This window comes from Anolis carolinensis, chromosome 4 (assembly GCF_035594765.1).
Source record: "Anolis carolinensis isolate JA03-04 chromosome 4, rAnoCar3.1.pri, whole genome shotgun sequence".
NCBI lineage: Eukaryota > Metazoa > Chordata > Lepidosauria > Squamata > Dactyloidae > Anolis > Anolis carolinensis.
Window position 1 is genome coordinate 22133552 of NC_085844.1, and position 20247 is coordinate 22153798.

Consider the following 20247-nt stretch of genomic DNA (forward strand, 5'->3'; position numbering starts at 1 on the left):
CTACCTCTATAAATCACAATTCTATAAGCAGCAAAATCAAAGCATGCATTCCAAATAAGTTCACTTATTTAAAGTCTGAAGTTTCAATCTAAGATAAACTTGTTTAGAAACATGTTACACTGTGAGGAGAAATTTTACCCTCTGTCTAAACTTTCATTAGAATAGGATATGTGATGTGTTCATAATCTTCTTGAAGCAAGAAATTGTACTGAGCAAAACATGTTCTCTATAGAATGAAAAATGGAAATCTGTGTTGTTACATTTGGTGTATCTGCACTTACCAATTTTAGAAATTAAGGACATCGGGATGAAGGCATACAATACGAGTAGAAAATAATCAGTGAAAGATCCTGGAGGAAACCTGATGGCATCATTTGGACTCCTGTATTTATTATAACTGGGAAAGGGATGGGATTGTTGTTCCCCCCACTTTTTCCTAAAAAGATAGAATGTGTAAATATACCTACAAGCTCATTCCCTGGCAAGCTGGATAAGGCCACTTTCACTGAAAGCCTAGTGATTAACTGTCAATCAGTTTAAACCAATTATAAGGAACCTTTGGCACATGGAGCAGATGTAGCCCATGATTATTCTCTCTCTCTCTCTGGCCTTTATGCTGCTCTTACTTCTTCCCAGTGATCCAGGATAATTCAAAAATAATTAAAGGTTTAATAGTATGCATGGAACAAACTTTTAATTGTAGCATAGGAATTTCTTTATTGGGGTATTTTTTGTAGACATGTCTGAATCTATGGTCTGGTTCTACCCATCTTGGCCATATTCTTTGTTTCTTTCCTCCCCTTGTCTTTAGCTTTGCCTAGATCTGCAACAGTAATTCATTCCCTTAGCAAAAAAAAAAAAAAAAAGATTCTAAATTCCTCATCTAGTCAGCTAGATGGTCCAGTAGCCTGACTTGATCCTCCCCAAATAATATATTTCAGAATGTCTCAAACCAATACAGTTTTTTAAGGTTACAGTTTAGTCTCACCGAGATTGCTCAATTAAGGATTTATTTATAGGTTTAAACCTTGTGGACATATAAATAAACTCTCCAATTAGTACTGAAGATTGAGGGTTTTGGAGGCATATTGGGTGGAAAGTTTCTGGATGTAGAAATTATAATGGGTAACTATTGCAGAAAACTATATCGCCATATGTCTGATCTTATATAGAGGATCATTCCACAAACATAGCATGCTGTTTGCAAAGTTAAAACTGACTGAAATGACTTCCACAACTCCCTAATTTGGAAACCTCAACAATAATTAGCTTACAGATCACCATTTATTTATAAAGAGAAAATTATACCACCTTTGTTGGATTTTGTATTCATCCCTTTTTCTCAGAAAACGGTTAGATAGATTGAGGACAAGTTAGTGAACTGAATTAATTTTGGTTAATGTAAGGTATAGGATCAAAAATCTTGGGAAACTTAAAGCTTCTTTGATTACCTGAAATAAGGTTGTATAATATGCTGCAGAGCCTGATCGACTCAGGTGCTAGCTATATTAGATTTTAAGGATACACTGTTCCTAAATACAACTTTATTGATTATAAATAGGCTGTGAATTGATGCTGTAATAAAAACAAAGACAGATCTCTTCTAACCGGAAAGCTGATAATGAATGCAGTTGATAGCTTCAGGGCTTGGACAAATGTCTTTTGTTCTTAGGCCCCTAGATTTCCTAAATGAGCAACTAGATGCACCTCTTCAGCTGAGGCAAAGAAATACTTCAAGTGGTTTGAGTTTCATAGAATGTGTTTTCTTGAAGCTTATAGGTTGGGAAGGGGAGATTGGATGCCATTTTTAGATCATTGAGACTAGAAGTAATGAAAATTCCTGTTCTTTAGCCTTCTATGCCAAATTGTGCCAGTTGCTTCACAAAAGTAAAACTCCCAGGACCCCAGACCACTCAGGAGCCCATCCAGACAGGCCTTAAAACCGAGACCTGTCTGGGTTTTTACCGGGGGTGTCCAAACAATGCCCCTAGTAAAAATGAATTAATTTGGAATGACCTCAGTTATTCCAAATTAATATCCAATTAGATCTGGCCCTTCCTGAGAGGCCTGGGTCTAATGGGGTATTGGGCCTGTGGGGACTTACCTCTGGGTAGTTCTAGGACTATCTGGAACTACCCAGGGGTGAGTCCCCATTTGCTATTCTGAACCTTTTGGGCTTCTGGAGCCAAAAGGTTTGGGGTGGCATTCAGCCCCCAATCCCAAAAACAACCCTTAAAACCTTTTAAAACTTACTCAGCTGCCATTGAGGTGCTCCATACATCCTCCTGGCATAAAAAAAATGATGTGCCAGGACACCAGGGGAGGGGAGGGGAGGTAATTGCATGTAGCCACTCTTCCTGGGAAAGCCCTGATTTTTTTTGTGGGGGAAGATGGGGATGGCAATCCACACCAAAGTGGGTTTATTTTGGTGCTGTCTGGAAGCGCCCTGAGCCATGTTAGTTAATGTAGTGTCAAATGGCATTAATTTGCAGTGTAGATGTACTCTAAATTGTGTTTGTGGGTGTGCATGTGTGCATCTTCAGAAAAGTATAGAATAAATTGGAAACTCAGCAACTCCTGATCACATTTCACTGCAGGGTGAAATGCTTAAAAACAGATTATTTAATCAAATAGGACATAACTGTACACTCACTTGACATTATACTCTTAATACTAAAAATGAGCTACTTAAAAGAGACATGCAATACCCATTGAAGAGAATATCAATATTGTCCACTTGCCTAATTTCTGAAACAGATCACAAATTTGTCTTCTGTCTTATTCATAGTTAAGGAAGTGTAAATGTTTGTTTATATTTTGTAATCTACAAGTATTTTGTATATATGCTAAATAGAAAAAAATGGAATAAATATTTTAAATAACATGGGGAGAATATATTATGTTCGGCAATACAACCAAAGCTATTATGTGCTTTATGGCAATAGCATACAGACAAACAGTTGACATTAATAAGAGAATGCAATGATGCAAAATCCTTGGAAAAATATTGTTAATAATAATTATTTCTGCTTTTCATGTGTTTGATTTCAGCCTGGATGCAACAGTACAATTTTCTTGTGATGAAGACTATGTGCTTCAGGGAGCTAAAAGTATCACTTGTCAAAGAATAGCAGAAGTTTTTGCAGCATGGAGTGATCATAGACCTATGTGTAAAGGTAAAAATGTGAGAGATACACACATTTTGTTTCTAGTTTCCCATTTTAGTTTATTACAAGGTTTTAATGACTAATGTTATATATGTGTGTGTGTCTACTCTTCTGTCTCATTTTACTTCTTCTGTACATTCTTAACAGAGCTGGTGTATCACAATTACTTATGCTTATGTCAGTGCTACCAAATAAGACCTCAAATTAATTTTGCAAATTTTCTCTATTTTTTATTTTACAAAAGTGGACAGTGCTGAATTTTTACAAACATTTTAATATACTAATATTTTTATATGAGGTGTCCCAATCAAGACAGGTAATAGTGTCACTCTTCTATTGAGACCTAACCTGGAATTGTGTGTTCAGTTTGGACTACCACAGTGTAATGGACAAACTGGAACATTTTTGGATGAGCAGGATCTTGTCTGTTTCCCCACCAAATGTTTCTGTGAGAATGATGAGACAAAGAGAAGTGCCTCCTCAAAAAATGTCAAAACCAGTTCACATGGGAAAATTATGGTCCTTCAAATAACAAAGCCTTGACACTGTTTTATGTTACAGCAACTATTAGGGCTGTGCGATTAACAAAAAAGGCCTTAATTTAAGGAGGAATAGCAGCCTTTTTGGCTTGGCTTTGCTTACTTGCACTGAACATAAATCTGGCTTTGGGAGGCTTCCAAGGTTTCCAAAATGCAAGTGAATTGGATAAGTTTTGATTCTTAAGTTTTGGTGTGGGCTACGTGTCGGATATTGCATTGTAAGTACAAATGTAACAAATTTGATATGACTTATGATGACTAATGAAAATATTGCACACCCCTAGTAACTATACCAATTGTATATAATAAATGTAGCTTTCCTCTTTGTTAAATATTATTTCAGCTATATAATGGGAAACTGGTATTCCTTATGTTGATGAAACTGGAAAGAAATTAGACAGATGGTGGAAAAATCCCATATCCCATCTCCCAAATTATATTCTTGGGCTGTTTTGACTGACCATCCTAACTGAAGTAGCTGACTCCATGTTGTTCTCTATTAGCTGAGAAAAGTGAAATGTGTTCCATGCTAACCTTCCCAGGGTGAAAGCTATTAGAGAAAAAAAAATGAAAGCATGAAAGAGATTAGATCTTTTATTTAGTTGTTGGATTTATGAATTTATTTTTCTCTCCCTCATAAATCCCATTCAAGAGATAGTCACTTAACTTTTGCTTTAAGCAACCTTACATGATTTCTTGCTCTTTGAATGTGAGAAAAATAATAACCTCAATTAGTCAGGAAGATTGTTAACCTTGAAAACTTAATTTGGGAAAATAACTATCGAATCATTGAGCATCAAAGACAAATTTGTGAACTGAAGTTTCTTTAGATGAAAAGTGTCTGTAAATTTTCCTCACTTGCCAATCAGTAATGAGCCACTAAGATTAAAGTAGGTTTTTTTTCCTACGGCAGGTGACATCAATTAATATATGGTAATTAGAACAAGAGATAGAAAGAGGTTTGAATTACTTGGATAGTCTATTTCATTAATTTGCAGAGACATCCCAATTTATTCTGTCATTTGCTTTAATTAATTATTTGCACTCTTAAAATAACATCCATTGGACTGAATTCAGAACGTCAACTTTTTAAAAAACCAGTAACAGGATTATATAGCCACATGAAACAACCTCCTTGGGTGAAGCACCTGAGCCTTGAGGGCAGTCCAAATATTTGGCTTGCTCCCTGGTTGGGCACTTACTGACCAACCAATCTAGATGGGTCACTCCCATCTAGATTGCATGACTTCCAATTGAGACCAAAATCAAACTAGATTTACCTTAAATTTGGACTCCTTCCCAAACCCCACAAATAGCCATCCAGCTTCTGTTTTTGTTTGTTTGTTTGTTTTTTCCTTCTCATGCAATGTCTTAGCCACACTATCCAGAAATGCATAGTGGAACATATTCTTCATTCAGTTTTTCTACTTAAAAATCCCATATATTTTATTGCTTTTAAAAAGTGCATTCCTTCTATTTTTTTTTGAAAAACTACTGTGTTAAATAACACGAAGGTTTATTATACCTGTTGTGTTTCTGACACAGTTGAATTCATTTTAAACTCACTTTATTGTTCAATAAAATTACTTCTAATAAAATGTTATTGTCACATAATACCCTATTCATCAGTTATTTTTGAATACTAAGAAATCATTATTTGTACAATGATGGCAGATAATATCCTGAAAAACATTTTTTCATAAAAAATAGAGGGGTTTCCTATTGTGTTCTAGTTTTCAACTTTAAAAAGGTTTTAAATAAGTCCTGATTTACTACTCTTCCATATATGTCCCTCGGTTGTAACTTCTGAATTAAATCTGAAATTTCTGCGAAGGCCCACATGAATTGTGGCTGACTGCTGTTTGCCTTGCAGGAGTTCCCAATATGACCCACTTATCTTTCATGGTACACATTTTGCCTCAGTCACTCCTGAGATCCATGAAGAATGTTGATTGCTTATCTTCCTGGATTGACATGAAGTGGTATGAGGAAGTTGAAAATAAACAATTAGAAATGTGTGTGTAGAAAAAAAAAGTATTATAATGAGCAGTGAAACACATTATTGGTAAGGTCAAATATAGTTATATGATTTTTATTCAACTCTTAATTTGAAAATGAATAATTATATGACTATGACCCTGTGAAGTGATCACATGGTGCCTTATGTCTTTGGAAATGAAATATCAATTTCAAGTTTATGATATGCCTTGCTTGGAAATATAAAATCAACAGTTTTTTTTAAAAAAAAATGTAAATTTATCTGACCTTAGGTTACCATAGCTTCTTGTTTATTTATGGCTACCAACAATGGGGTAAATATCTTATATCATTCTTAGCAATTAGAAAACTGAAACTTTTACCACTGGTTGTAGTATGAATAGTATGAATAATTTGCTGTGATCAGGACATCTCAAAGGGATTATATAAAATTGAGGAAGGTACCATAAGTGGAAGCTAAAATTATTAAGAAGCCTCAATAGATCAGCCTCAAGGAAAAATCATAGTTTGGGGGGCGTGAGTGTGGGGAGTGGTTTCCTGGGAAAAAAATAGATGTCAAACATTAACAGCTCTCTGTGTTTCACCTTTGTAGATCTAATTATTCATGGATTTAATGAAGTTCCCTCTAATAACCTCTAAGTCCTCTAATGTGCTTCTGTCCAGAAGCTCAGCATAGAGCTGTCCTGGAGAACCTAGGACACTTCCAGACAGTCCTTTAATCCAGGAACATTCATGTTTTAAAAACACGAATGTTCTTGGGTCCTAATCTACACACGCCCCAGAAAGCGAGTGTTTTCTGGGAGAACACTTAGACACCCTAACCTCCTCCCCAAAACCCCAACCCCCCTTTTAAAACTAAAATAACTTAGCCAGCTTCCATTAGAGTGGTGCCGGATCTCTCCTGGCACATAGGAATGATGTGCCAGGAGAAAGGGGGAGGAGGAAAATTGCTTCCGTACCCCCCTTCTCCTGGGGCATCATTCCTACATGCCAGGAGGGCTCTAGCACCACTCTAATGGAGGCCAGATAAGTTATTTTAGTTTTAAAAGGATTTGGGGGAGGGAGCAAGGGTGTCCTCACTGTTTTCCAGTCTAATTTAGCACAGAAGGATGCAGGTCTACTGTCTAGAATGCCCCTTCAAAAGTCCAGAACTTTTGAGGAAATAGTCCAGACAGCGGAATTTGTCCCGCGCCTTCCAAGAAGATGTGGAATAAACCCACTAACAAATTAATTCACCACAAACTAGGGTTTCCCTGGAATGAATTTGTATTTATCTGGGATGTCATCTGGATGGCTCCCTTTTTATTGCAGGAACTCCTGTGTTAAAAGGGCTGTCTGGATGGGCCCCTAGAGATTCCTAGTAAGGTGTTCTCTCAGATAAAATTCTATTTTTAATTCGGCATTTTCCCACTTTTGTGACGGTTTTTAAGCCCAGTGGGCTAACTTTACAGATATGCTATAATTTAGTGAATAAAACATCTTTATGATATATTATCTCCAAAGTTTCCTTTGATGCAATTCATTTCCATAGTCTGGAGAGGAAGAAATAAAAGTAATGTTAGAGTCACAGGCCTATATTTTGTCAAAATGTTGGTTTTATTGTCAGTTAAGATGGTCTGGAGGGGATATTCATGTAGGCAGAGGCCACCTCTCTCTTTGGTCATATGAACACTTCAAGACAAAGAGGCGTAAAATCCAGGCAATGAATTCCATTAGCAGCAGCAGCAACAACAACTACTACTACTACTACTTCCCTTGAAATCTAGGCTGTTTCTGTCCAGAGTGAGGCTACCAACCTCTTATGTAGAAAACATTCAATGTTTATGACTTGTTGATCCAATAAAGTTATCACTGTTTTGTGGATTTGGTATATTATGGCTAACATTACTATCCCTGGATATGTAGTCTGGATTAAGGCAATCTTTCTCTCTGCACGTGATAAGTATGATAAAATGGTGTTTCAGACATTGATGGTAGAAGCTTTTTATGCATGTTTTGCAACTTTGTATTGGGAAGTGCAAATGTTAACTGGTGGAACAAGAAGATCATGCTGTATACCATCTATTTATTTCTGGGGATTTATCAGCAGCAGAGAGAAAGAATAAAATTGGACTCTATATATTAACCACAATGTATGCTTTTTCCGTTTACTGAAGTAGTCTGAATATTAGATTTTACAGTAATTCTCATTAGCAGTTTAGATAATTAAAGGGCTAATATGTTTAATGAGACGTTCAATATTGCAGGCTTGATTTCAGAAATAGACCACACAGAGGGATAATCAGGTAGAGGAAAAGAAATGGTTCACATGTGCACTTTTTATGCAAGTACAAAAGTATTGATTCTTCAGAGAAATGCTTTGAGCATGAAGGACACATTTAAACTTCTTCTTTAAAAATAGTTCTTTCTGCAAATTTTTCATCCAGTAAAGTTTAAATATTTGACATTTGTGTTGTTTTTAAAAACAGTTCTTTTCTGATTTACAAATTAAATGTTCATTAAATTCATTCTATTGAGCTTAGTTTTAAATAAACATGCACACAACCAAGCTGTTAGCATGTTTATAGCACATTGCAATATTATTTTTATTGTTATAGAGATAAAGTAATTTAGCATTATTTCACTATGTTTTGGAGAACACATAAATAACGTATGTACAAGGATCCACTCATATATGCTCTTTCATTGATAGAGTTTATAGGGTGACTTTCTCCTAACCTGTACACTCCTGAGAACTGTACCAGAAGGCTGGAAATCCTTTCAAGAAGATTATTGGGTGATGCAGTGGACTTTAGGGAAGAATGACACTAATATGGCATTAGGTTTCTTCCATGATTTTCACAACCAAACTGCAGATGATGTTGGGGAGATAATAATAATAATCTTTATTTTTATATCCCGCTCCCATCTCCCCAGAGGGGACTCGGGGCGGCTCACATGGGGACAATCCTAGTTTCAACATACAGTAAAATACAGCATAATTAAACCAATATAAAACAGGTAAAATAGTATAAACGTACAAACCAGCATAAAACATCAACATCAAAACATTAGAACATTAGAGTCTGAACATAATACACAAACTGTAAGATAAAATTCCGCAGACTTTACAAGAGGGAATTAAGGATATTTCAAGTACAGTAGTACATCCAGGATTTAAAATATTAAAACTTTCTTTAATATAACTAATAAACTGGACAAATAAATTCTATATGGAATAAATTCAGAGAGAATGTTTCTTTTGTTCAGATTTAGAATTGCATAGTGACGTCCTAATACCTTTTTGCTTTTTGAGGAAAAGTAAATGTATATAAAACACTATATATCACACATTACCGAGAGATAATATTTGCATCCCCCCTCCTCCTCCTCTTTTTGTTTTTTGCAACACCTTGATCATTTTGGAAATATTTTCTCATTATCTGGAATAGATCTCAGGATGAATGTTGATGAAGGCAAGATAATCTGTGAAAAATATCTTCATGGAAGTCTCTGTTGGAGCAGAAGAAAATAGATTGCATAAGACTATAAGTAAGAATTGCTAAGTTCCCCAAGTGAAAGAAAGAACGGAACAGGGGAGAAGGCAATTGAATACATACCAAAGTTTTCACAATAAAATAAAGAGTTTATCTTTTTTATTTTTATTAGTGTCCTTTTCAGTCCGGGCCAATGACAACAAAAATGAAATCTCAGTGCTTATGATGTGCTTTAAAATTATTAATTTAAAACCAACAAAACTGAAGCACCGTTAGCAAGCTAAACATAATGATGATACTAACAATGAAATTAAACTTCTCAAGCATAAGAAGAGAATTTTATTTAAACTTAGGCAACATAAATGGCTCTCTTCAAGAAATAAAACATAGATGATATGGGTGTCCTTGAAGTCCTCCAACAGTTATACATTGCAAGTTCTAAAGTCAAGAAGCCTCATTTGTTGTAATCAGATGGACTTTAGAAATTGTTATTCACTGTGATAGTTAATAATATGTAAGGTTCAAGCTAATGGAGTGGAGCTTGAGAAACAGCATTACACTTTGTAATGAGATTGCTAACTTGATAATTGATGAAACTGCATAAATCTGTGGGGACAGTGAGAAATGACTATTTCACACCTCAAGTCCTCCATGCTTTTTGTTTACTTTGAAACAATATTTTGCAAAAATGTGATCAGTGCTTATAATAGAGTGAGATCAGCACATGAAGATGGGGGGGGGAGTGAATTGCCTGTGTTTACATTTACAGTGTACCCTCACTTATCACAGGTGTTATGTTCCAGGATCACCCACGAAAAGTGAAAATCCGCAAAGTAGGGACGCTATATTTGTGTTGTTTACAATCTCAACACACTCATGAACTAAAATCGAGCTACAATTCCTTATCAAAAAAAAGCTTCAACATTCAATGTGCATGTTGTAATGGCATCCTTCGTTGACCAAAAACAGTAAAATGCAGCAAGTAGGCTTATTAATTATAAAATAATTAATGGTTGCATATTTCACCTAATAGATCGGGTTTACAAAAGTTGAAGTCTTTTAAAAATATCAGATTACTTCTTTTCTGACTGTGATTGTCCATGCAGTGCAGGTATGGAATAAATTTTTAGTTCTGTTGGTGTCAATAATGAAATTAGCTTAAATCTGAAATACCATATGTACTCACTTGGGAGCAAATTTGACTGGGGAGAAAACTACTCATTGGACATGAAATTAATGGCACTCAAATTCTGAGTACATATGTATAAAAGTGCATAGTTACAATTCTATACATGATAGTTTCTGTGAGCTTTCCGGACTTAAGGCCATGTTCCTGACATTTTGCCAACATCAGGAGAAAATGCTTCTGGGACATGACTATGCATCCCAGTAAACTCACAGCAACTCAGTGATTCCGGCCATTAAAGCCTTTGCCAACACACAATACATGTGTTAATATTCAGTTTCTCTAATTCCTATGCCAATTGGTATGACACTGTATTCTTGAGTATCAATTTCATGAAGAAGTGGCACAAAGATGGGGCAGTTTCTTGGTTGCATCATGCACACCTAAACCTATAAAGTCAAGAGCCATGATCAAATAGAAATTGACTATGAAAGCTAAATAACAGAAACATAGTTTGTCCTATAGGGGTTCCACGGTACTTAAAAAACTAGTATGCACATTAACCTGAATCCTGTTGGTTAGTCCCAACCATATATGACCCATTAATGAATATCTGCATTAAGTGATTTGTTTCTGTGGATTTACTTGATTTGGGATTAACAGTAAGATCTGAAGAATTAGCATTCCTAAATCATTTCTCAATGTCTTCTATTTTACAATACTTGTTGGTACTCATGTGCTGAGTTGCGTTTTTGTAACATGTCACTTAATATAGTGATTGTAACTTTTAATTAGCTTTTGACTTTAGCTTTTAAAAATAGATTTGGTGCAAATTCATTATTCAGCTTTTCTGTCTGCCTTTTGCCTGAGTTTTTAGAGACGGATTTCTCAGAAATAGATTGCAGGAAAAAAAAGTCTGCACCAAAAGAAAAAGAAAGAGATGTAAAGAAGTGTGATGACAGGGATGGAATCTTTTTGGATCCCACCGCTGCCACCAAATTGCGAAGGATTCACCTTCTACCTCTATGTATTCCACTTTTCAATGCTGTCGCTGCCACCACCTTTGAAAGATGCTTTGCTCAAATAATAAGCAACATTTGAAGAAACAGTAACTTGTTTATTTATAGCACAAACTTGATGGTTGCAAGAATGTTATATCTTGAGGTGAACGATGTTACTTCTGTACAGTAAATGTTGCAAGATTTGTCAATAGTTTCACTGAGCTTAGTATGGTATCAGCTTTATATTACTTGTTTCTTTCAGTTAGGAATACTGTCCTTCTTGAACTTAGTTGACCTGTACCCGATCAAACTTGGATTGGGGAGTTTAACTGGTTAACCCTAGTCCTCCTTGACTTAGGGATATAGCCTCAGCTCTTTAGTTATTCCTACTAAAGACTCAGCAACTTTAATTTTAGCCCTTCTCCGCTAAAACTCTCTATCTGCTCAACTTCCTCCCACAATCTCTTTTTTTCGATCACCCTCCTTTCTCACTGGACAGAACCAACTGCTCTGCTCAACCGACAAACTCCAACTGCCGAATTCCAACTGCTAAATTTTTGAATTCTAAGGCTTCCACCAGCAAGGTGAAGCCACGCCCCTTTTCCTGGCCATGCCTTAGAGGCTCCCAGCTTCTGTATAAGAATAGCTGAAATATATAACCTTAAACAGTCAACCCTAACATAGCAATCATGAATAAAACACAATGATCATGACATCTTTACAGAGACATATTACTGCATGGAGAAAATTCTATTGAGTTTTATTCACAACAGAGTTATGATGGGAGCCAATGGGCTCTATAGCCAAACCTAAAAAAACCCCATTACCACTGCCAAAAAGAAGCCTATATGAAGAGGTCCTTATTAAAGACTGGAAACTTGGGATAAAATGGAAGTTCTGGCCTTATAGTAATGAACATTTTGGCAAGAAAGATGTATTTTTTAAAGTGATAGTGTAGTATCAAATAGATTATAAAGAGCTTGAAAAGTTATTCAAAACATCAAGTATGGTTTCTCAAAGTAAGAAGTTGGTTATCTGTTAAAGGTATGATTTAGCACTTTAAAATATCCAAGGTAAAAATTTCAAAATCTGTACAATTTAAATAGATTATCATTTTAAATACTAATATCATTTCCATAATAGTTTGTGAACCAGGTTTGTGATTTTCATGTCAGTTTATGGAACAAAGTGGGAAGCATTGGTTATAATTTTAGGGTGCCACCCCGTCATTCCTCCACTATTATTGATGAATTATGTTTTTATAGCATTAGCCAAGAGCACTGTCAAGGTGTTTGCACAAATACATTTTGTTGCATTAGGAGACTTTATCACATGTCTAAAGAGCCCCCAACAGAGTGGGATGCCCAATAATACCTCAATAGATGTAGTTTCTAGGTAATATTTTAAACAGGTTAATAAAAAGAAAACATTTGGCAGCAACTCCATAATTCTCTGACTTTCATATTTTTTTATTTTCATTTTAATGAGATTTTTTTCTCATAAGACTGCACTATTCAACAGGCATATATGTTTGGTTTAAAGCATAGGCATATCATGGTTGATTGTATCCTTAAAGATATCAATGTTGATAAGTTTGGTTAAAACAGTGGCTCTCAACCTGGGGTCCCCAAATGTTTTTGGCCATCAACTCCCAGAAATCCTGACAGCTAGTAAACTGGCTGGGGTTTCTGGGAATTGTAGGCCAAAAACATCTGGGGACCCTAGGTTGTGAACCACTGGGTTAGAGGCATCATGACCATTCGTAGGTTTGCCTTGCTCATCTGTTGAGCTATTTTAAAAAGTAAGGATAAAGTCTCAATGCAAACACCTTTGTATCTTGTATTCCATCCTATAATCCTGAATTTTTAAAAAGAAATACACATTTATTGTAAGCTTAATAATGGATAAACATCAGAATAATTATGCAAAGCTTATGCATAAATCTTGATCTGTTTACTCTAACACAAATTTCATTACATTCTGGATTTGTAAGAAGTATTTTTCTTTATTAAAAAAATCCAGCAGTTTTTACATAGTGTAACAGATGGCAATGACAAAAGTGACTATGGTACTGTAAGGGGTGATTTGGGCGTCCCCCAGACATTTATACATTACCCGAGTTCGCCAAGCCGCTATGAGACCACCACTCAAGAGCCCAAAATAGTTGAGGACAAAAACACCTTTATTAGGTAGCTACCGACAGACAGGGCAACATGGGCTGTTGCTGATCCAAACTGTCTGCCCCGAGCCCATCGGCTCAGGGTCTTTTATACACTTCTCTAGTTCCCCATTTTGAACTGGGCTTTACTGGAAGAACTACAAGCACTTCCTGAGTTGTAAACAACTTCGGGATATTGCCCAATCATGAACTGTAGAATATTTCAACAGGTGCAGCAAAAAGTACATGTATTGCATACATTTCATAAACATTGCATAAATTTCTCAGAATCGGCACAACTGATTATTGCTAAACATAGAACACATGTCATCTGTCACAAGACATCAAGTTGCACACTTTGTCTTTACTGTCAAAGGGAGACTGATTTCCTAGTTTCATCCATACAGGCATTCCAAAATGGAGTCACTTTGGTCCAGTGACCCCTTCATTCCCCCGTTTTTTCTTGTAACCAAGAAAGACAATTTCTTGGTTGCACAGGTATCTAATTATAGTGGGGTGGTTTCCTTTTCCAGGGTGTTCAGCTGTATGTAACATGTTGAACTTCTCTGTGCTGAGTGAAAGTAGCAGTGATCAGTCTCTCCATTATTTTATCTTTAAGCATGACATGATACATGGCAAAAGAAACAAAGCAAGAACCATGATTTGCAACATGACAGATAATATTTTGATGAGATCTCTCAGCCACCCAATCCACAAGGTAATCAGCGAACCTGTTCTAACTCCTTCTCCCTCAGTTAGATATCAGGATCATAGCCACGTTTTTCATCATAAGCTCTTTTAGGCCTGTTTCACCGGTCAGTTGCTTCCAATGCCTGCAGGGGCTGCTCTCGTGGGTGTATCTCAATATTAGTGGGGGCTAAGGTACCAATGGTGTAAGTACCAACCCACAGCGGAGGCAAGACTTTACCTCCCCACTTCCCACATATCCAGAAATACCCCGGAGGCAATCCTCCCATGGCATGGTTGTTAAACAATATACCGGGCCTTGGCCTACCAGGAATTTGGTATTCCATTGGGAAGCTTCCTTGTGTCCGGACCAGATCTTCTCGTGGTGGAGGCTTGCCTCCCGCCGCAGGTGGCTGAGTTGCTGCACGAAGCAGCTCCGACCCGGGCTTAACCACATATCGTGCCGAACGAGAAGGTGGTTTCTTACCATCACCCTCTGGCAAGGGAACTTGCCTTCTTGATTCTTCCAGGTGATCATTTCTTTGTGGCTATTCAACTTTCATGAATATGTTGTCATATGTACAGGGAGAGTGAGATTACAATAAGGGTAATCTCCTATTTTTATGAGGGTGGCTTGGGGAAAGTTCTTATGATCAATTTCTGAGATGCCATCTCTGGATCGTGTTAAACAAGCTGATGCGGTTGGTGCAGAATCATCAAGGGCCAATAGAAATTGAGCCGAATCAGTCAACCCCTCTTCATCAGCATGCGTCCAAGGGGAGAACAATTTCCATCTAGATACGTCCAGCATTGGTCCTGCTTTCATGACCCAACCCTCATATTGGGAGTGAGGGCTATGGGCACCAATCCAGCAGTCTTTCACCTCTGCTTCTTTGACTATATCTTTAATTAATTGGTGGAACATATTCTTGTCCCAACCCATCTGAGTCTGCACCAATGGCATCATGACCAACATTAAAAAGCACAATTGTGTCCTCATCTTTACACTTGTGTTTGTCCTCAACATTACAACATTTTAGTCAACACAGAAACAGAATACAATACAACCCACGAATCCCCACACCCAAAACCCAGTGTCCATTCGGTCTTTTGGGACACTCTCGGAAGTGTACCCTCCTTCCTTCTTCAAGGCGGTTCTTGGTAACCTGACCTCTGGGGCTAGCTCTAGGTAGCTTCGGGCCCCTCCTCTTCAGGGCAGCTCTTGGTAGCTTGACCCTTAGGGTGTGTGAATTTGAGTTTGAGTGGATTGTCCTTATGCAGGTTTACCTTCCAGATGTCAGGGTCTTTGGTGGTGTAGTCCTTTTTGGTGCAAGTGTAATGTACCCCCGGCTTCACATCTCTTAACTTCACAGTAGTAAGAGTTATTTGGACCACCTCCAGTGGTCGAACACCTCCAGTGGTTCCTTCCACCTTGGCCGAGGGGATCATACTTCCAATCTTTCAAGCAAATCTAGTCTCCTGGTGAGAAAAACATGTAGCGCAGTAACAGGGAAAGGGATAACGCAGCATTTCAGTAAGTTTATACAGTTTGTTTAATACCATATCCAAAATTTGGACCTCTTTTCAATTCCTGTTTCCCTAATTCATGTATGTCTCATTGCAGAGGTCTAATTCTCAAAGGGGTCTTCCATACAACAATTCATAAGGTTAGCAAACCTGGTACTTTCATACATGTTGGTTAACAACCTGTCCAAAGATTGGACATCTTTCCAGAGCCCTGTTCATTCTTTTACCCGAAGATTAGGGTCAATTACAATGCAACTTCCAAGCGGTGCCTCCCACCTGGGCTAGGCACCCAAGGACCTGGTGAACAAAGGCCGCGGGCCTCTGCCACCTGGTGACCAAATGGCTGAGCCATTGTCACCCCAATGTGTAGAGCATCCCGTGCCCAGGGATTGCATCCCTTGACGAGGCACGCCTGACCTCTACAACTCTTTCAGCGGTGGTTGGAATCCACCCTGAATACTCCAGACCCTTGGCATCTTCGGCGAAATCAACCACTAAGGACTCAAAAGACTTAAAGGGTGTTGTTTACAAATTTCACATCCTGGGGCAGCAGCTCCGGCCAAGGCCTGCAAGCCATCCACCCAGAGCTGCCCCTCCAAGAGTGAAGCTATTCCAATTGCGCCTAAATGGGTTTGTCTATGAACCTCTTTCACCAATTCCCATCCCAAAGCTTTTGGGACGAGGATTTTCCCATTGGGTAATATGAGAATATTACCCTTCCACTTTGCCCCTTCTGCTAGGGCCCACTCCTTCTCTTGTGCAGAGTAAGTCATGGACTCTACTACGGGCGTAACATCCAATTGTAAATTGCTTCTTCTGATGTGCTTTCATCTGCTGCTTTCCTAGCTTGTTGGTCTGCCAGGCGATTCCCCTGTGTTACCTGATCCTCACCATACTGATGTCCTTGCAATGCATGACTACTATCTCTTTTGATTCCCATACTGCATCTAAAAGTTGCAAAAACTCTGTTGCATCCCTGATCTGCTGTCCCGCAGAGATCAGCAGTCCTCTTTCCTTGTAAATGGCACCGTGGGCATGCAAAGTGGTGAAGGCATATTTTGAGTCAGTATAAACATCAACTCTTTTTCCTTTAGCCAATTGGCCCTTGTCAGAGCAATCAACTCGGACCGCTGTGCGGAAGTCCCCGGAGGCAACCTCTTTGCCTCTAGGGTCTCCCCATTGCTATTCACCCCTGCATACCCCGCCTTCCTTTCGGAACCAACCACACGACCTGACCCATCTGTGAAAAGCACCCATTCCGGAGTCTGTAGTGGCAGATCTTTGAGATCTGGCCTACTTGAATACACTTCATCCATCACTTCTAAACAATCATGCTGCAGCAATTCTCCTTCTTCTACTGGCAACAAGGTAGCTGGGTTTAAAGTGGCACATACTGACAATTTAACCTGTGGATTGTCCACCAACATGCTCTCATACTTAAGCATTCGGCTATTGGTGAGCCAATAGTGTCCCCTATGTTCCATTAAAGTCACTACCGCATGGGGACATTTTAAAAGCACAGGCTGCCCTAAGGTCAGCTTGTTTACTTCTTCCACAAGAACCGCAGCAGCCGCTACAGCTCTCAAGCATGAAGGCCATCCACAGGCCACATTGTCTAATTGCTTAGACAAATAAGCCACCGGCTGAGTCAACACTCCTACAGCCACTCCTTTTCGTTCTCCTACATACATACATACATACAATGCGGGGGCAGGCATCAAAGCTTTCTTCAATTGCTCAAACGCATCTTGCTGTTCAGTTCCCCACGCCAAGGGGTCTCCTGACTTCCCTTTGGTGGCCTCATGGAGGGGTTTGGCGTATAGTCCGAAGTTCGGAATCCATATACGACAAAACCCTGCCTCTCCCAGGAATTCTCTAACCTGTTTCCTAGTCCGGGGGGTAGGGATGGAGCAAATGGCTTCTTTGCATTCCACCTCTAGCCTCCGGAGACCTTTTTCCCAAACGAAATCCCATGCACTTAACACTGGCTGAGCCTTTTTTCCCAAAACCTTGTAACCTTTATCACAAAACAAAACTATAACAAAGCCTTAGTTCCTCTCAAACATTCTTCTCTACTATCTGTTCTAAGAACACGCAACAAACAAAGCATCTTAGGTTATAATGACACAAAACCACACTGGTCCCACAAAACTCACAAAACACACCTTGAGTCTGGATAGGGGAGGTCTTGCCTTCCCCTTTTCCTTTCCATTAGGATGCCAATTTCCATTTGGGAACCACCTGTAACTATAACTCTATTCCTTCCAGTCATCACATCGTTTACTGCCATACACTTACATTCTTTCCATCATTCTGGATCCTTCCGTACAACCTCACATAGATCTATAAAACTCTTGTAGGGCATAATGCCTCAGCTCCCTTTTTATTCATAAACCCTTTTTATCATTTTATATAGATATTCCTGGAAACACAAATTCATCATCCTCTCTCAGTAAAACCAGCCCATGCTCATTCAAAGTAGGATCAACCAATCCAGCTGCAACCGGACCCCAACCGGGCTGGTCTCCCTGGAACACAGCAACCAAATCATTAGCTCTGCGAGACGCTCTTGCCACCTCCTGTTTCATTTGCATAGCCTCCCTAGACAGGTAAACCTGATTTGCTATTTCCATTATCCTTTTCAATGTCAAGTGGGCCAATCCCACCTCCTTCCGCAACTTTCTCCGTATGTCTGGCCAATACTGGCTGATGAAAACACTGTTCAATACTACTCTTCCATCGGCATGATCATTATGATCCTTCATCTCATAAGGAGAAAATTTTTCAAATGCTCCTCTAATCCTCTCTAAAAATGCCACCGGACTTTCAGCCTGCTCCTGTTTCATTAGGTAAATTTTCATTTTCCTTACATTGGGAACTCTTGGAGTCCCTTTCTTTAAAGCACCAACAATTAACTTCTGGTACAATTTCAAAGAATCCCTACCACTTGCTGTATTTGGATCCCACTGAGGGTCTACTCTCACTGGGAACACTTTCTCTTGGTACACATCGACAGCATCCAAACTATGTGAGTTTGCATGTTCTTTTGCAGCCTCTTGCCTACCTACTTGAGTCAACAACACTCTCTCTTCTACGGTCAGCAAAACCTCCATCAACTGCTTCAAATCCACCCAACTAGGACTATGTATCAGAATAATACCTTTGACCAGATTTGCCATGCCCCTTGGATCCTCCGTCCAAGTAGGGTAGGCCCTTTGCCAATCCAAAATATCAGAACTGGTGGTAGGTATACGCTGAAACAGAGTCCCAGTTTCGAACCTAGGGTTCCCCTGGTCACCTGGGGAAGTGGGCTCCAACTGTGGCACCTCCCTTATGGGGCACACTGCCTCATCTAGTGATGACAGTGTAGGACAGAAGGCAGGTGTACACGGGGGAGCTGACATAGGCTCATCAGCCGGATTCCCTAAATTTGGATAGGGGAGACTTTGTCTTCCCCATCTCTTTCCCATTGGGGAAAATGATGTTTTCAACCATCCTCCTCTTTTCCAGTATCTTGATTCTTTTCCCTCCATTGCGGTACGCGGAGTAGACCCTGGCCTGAACGCAAGGTCTTCTCCGCCCTCCCACGAGACGGGAAAAGAAAACCCAACAATAAATTTCCTAGTGGAGTATGTCCCCGGACCGTGGTCGGACCATCCTTGCACGTCTTGCTACTAGGGCCTGCCTCCGGACCTGGTCGGACTATCCTTGCAGGTCTTTCCCAGAGCTCTCTTCCCTTTGGGGTTCTCTTGGTTCCCAAGGGCTTCCTACGGGACCCAGAACTGCTTCTACAATTTAAAACTCTCCCTCCCCGCAATGCTAAACAACAAGCGGTTTAAGAGGTATACTTGCCTAATTTTCGTTCCGTCCCGCGGCGGCCGGCCGACTTTCCCAGCGGTGGTTGTCTCACAACTTCTGTTTTGGAGGAGAGCACGCCTTTCCTTCGCTCGGGTGCCGCGAAGGGAACCACCGGTCTTTACCTCTATTTAGAGGCCGTGCGCACGTCTCGGCGCGGACCGTACGCAGCACCCCGGAAGGGGAAGTGGACACGCCTTGCTCCCAAGAGCAGCTCTTGAGTGGGCTACAACGGAACCTTGGCAACTAAAAAACACTACAAAGCCCAAAATTTCATCACTACAAAGCCCATAATTTCATCCCGGACGAGCCCCCAGAAATGTAAGGGGTGATTTGGGCGTCCCCCAGACATTTATACATTACCCGAGTTCGCCAAGCCGCTATGAGACCACCACTCAAGAGCCCAAAATAGTTGAGGACAAAAACACCTTTATTAGGTAGCTACCGACAGACAGGGCAACATGGGCTGTTGCTGATCCAAACTGTCTGCCCCGAGCCCATCGGCTCAGGGTCTTTTATACACTTCTCTAGTTCCCCATTTTGAACTGGGCTTTACTGGAAGAACTACAAGCACTTCCTGAGTTGTAAACAACTTCGGGATATTGCCCAATCATGAACTGTAGAATATTTCAACAGGTGCAGCAAAAAGTACATGTATTGCATACATTTCATAAACATTGCATAAATTTCTCAGAATCGGCACAACTGATTAT

The 20247-nt window shown here is 39.3% G+C and overlaps 1 protein-coding gene across 8 annotated transcripts in view; it reads left to right on the top strand.

The window, feature by feature from the left end:
* csmd3 (CUB and Sushi multiple domains 3) overlaps positions 1 to 20247 on the top strand; it is a 709139-nt gene that overhangs the window by 375590 nt on the left and 313302 nt on the right. For all 8 annotated transcript variants that reach the window (XR_010005888.1, XM_062980075.1, XM_062980076.1 and 5 more), the window contains one exon: positions 3052 to 3176. Coding sequence is in view for 7 of the 8 variants with exons in the window: in XM_062980075.1 (XP_062836145.1) it covers positions 3052 to 3176 (125 nt within the window). In the remaining variant the exon portion in view is untranslated. The remainder of the gene's footprint in view (positions 1 to 3051; positions 3177 to 20247) is intronic.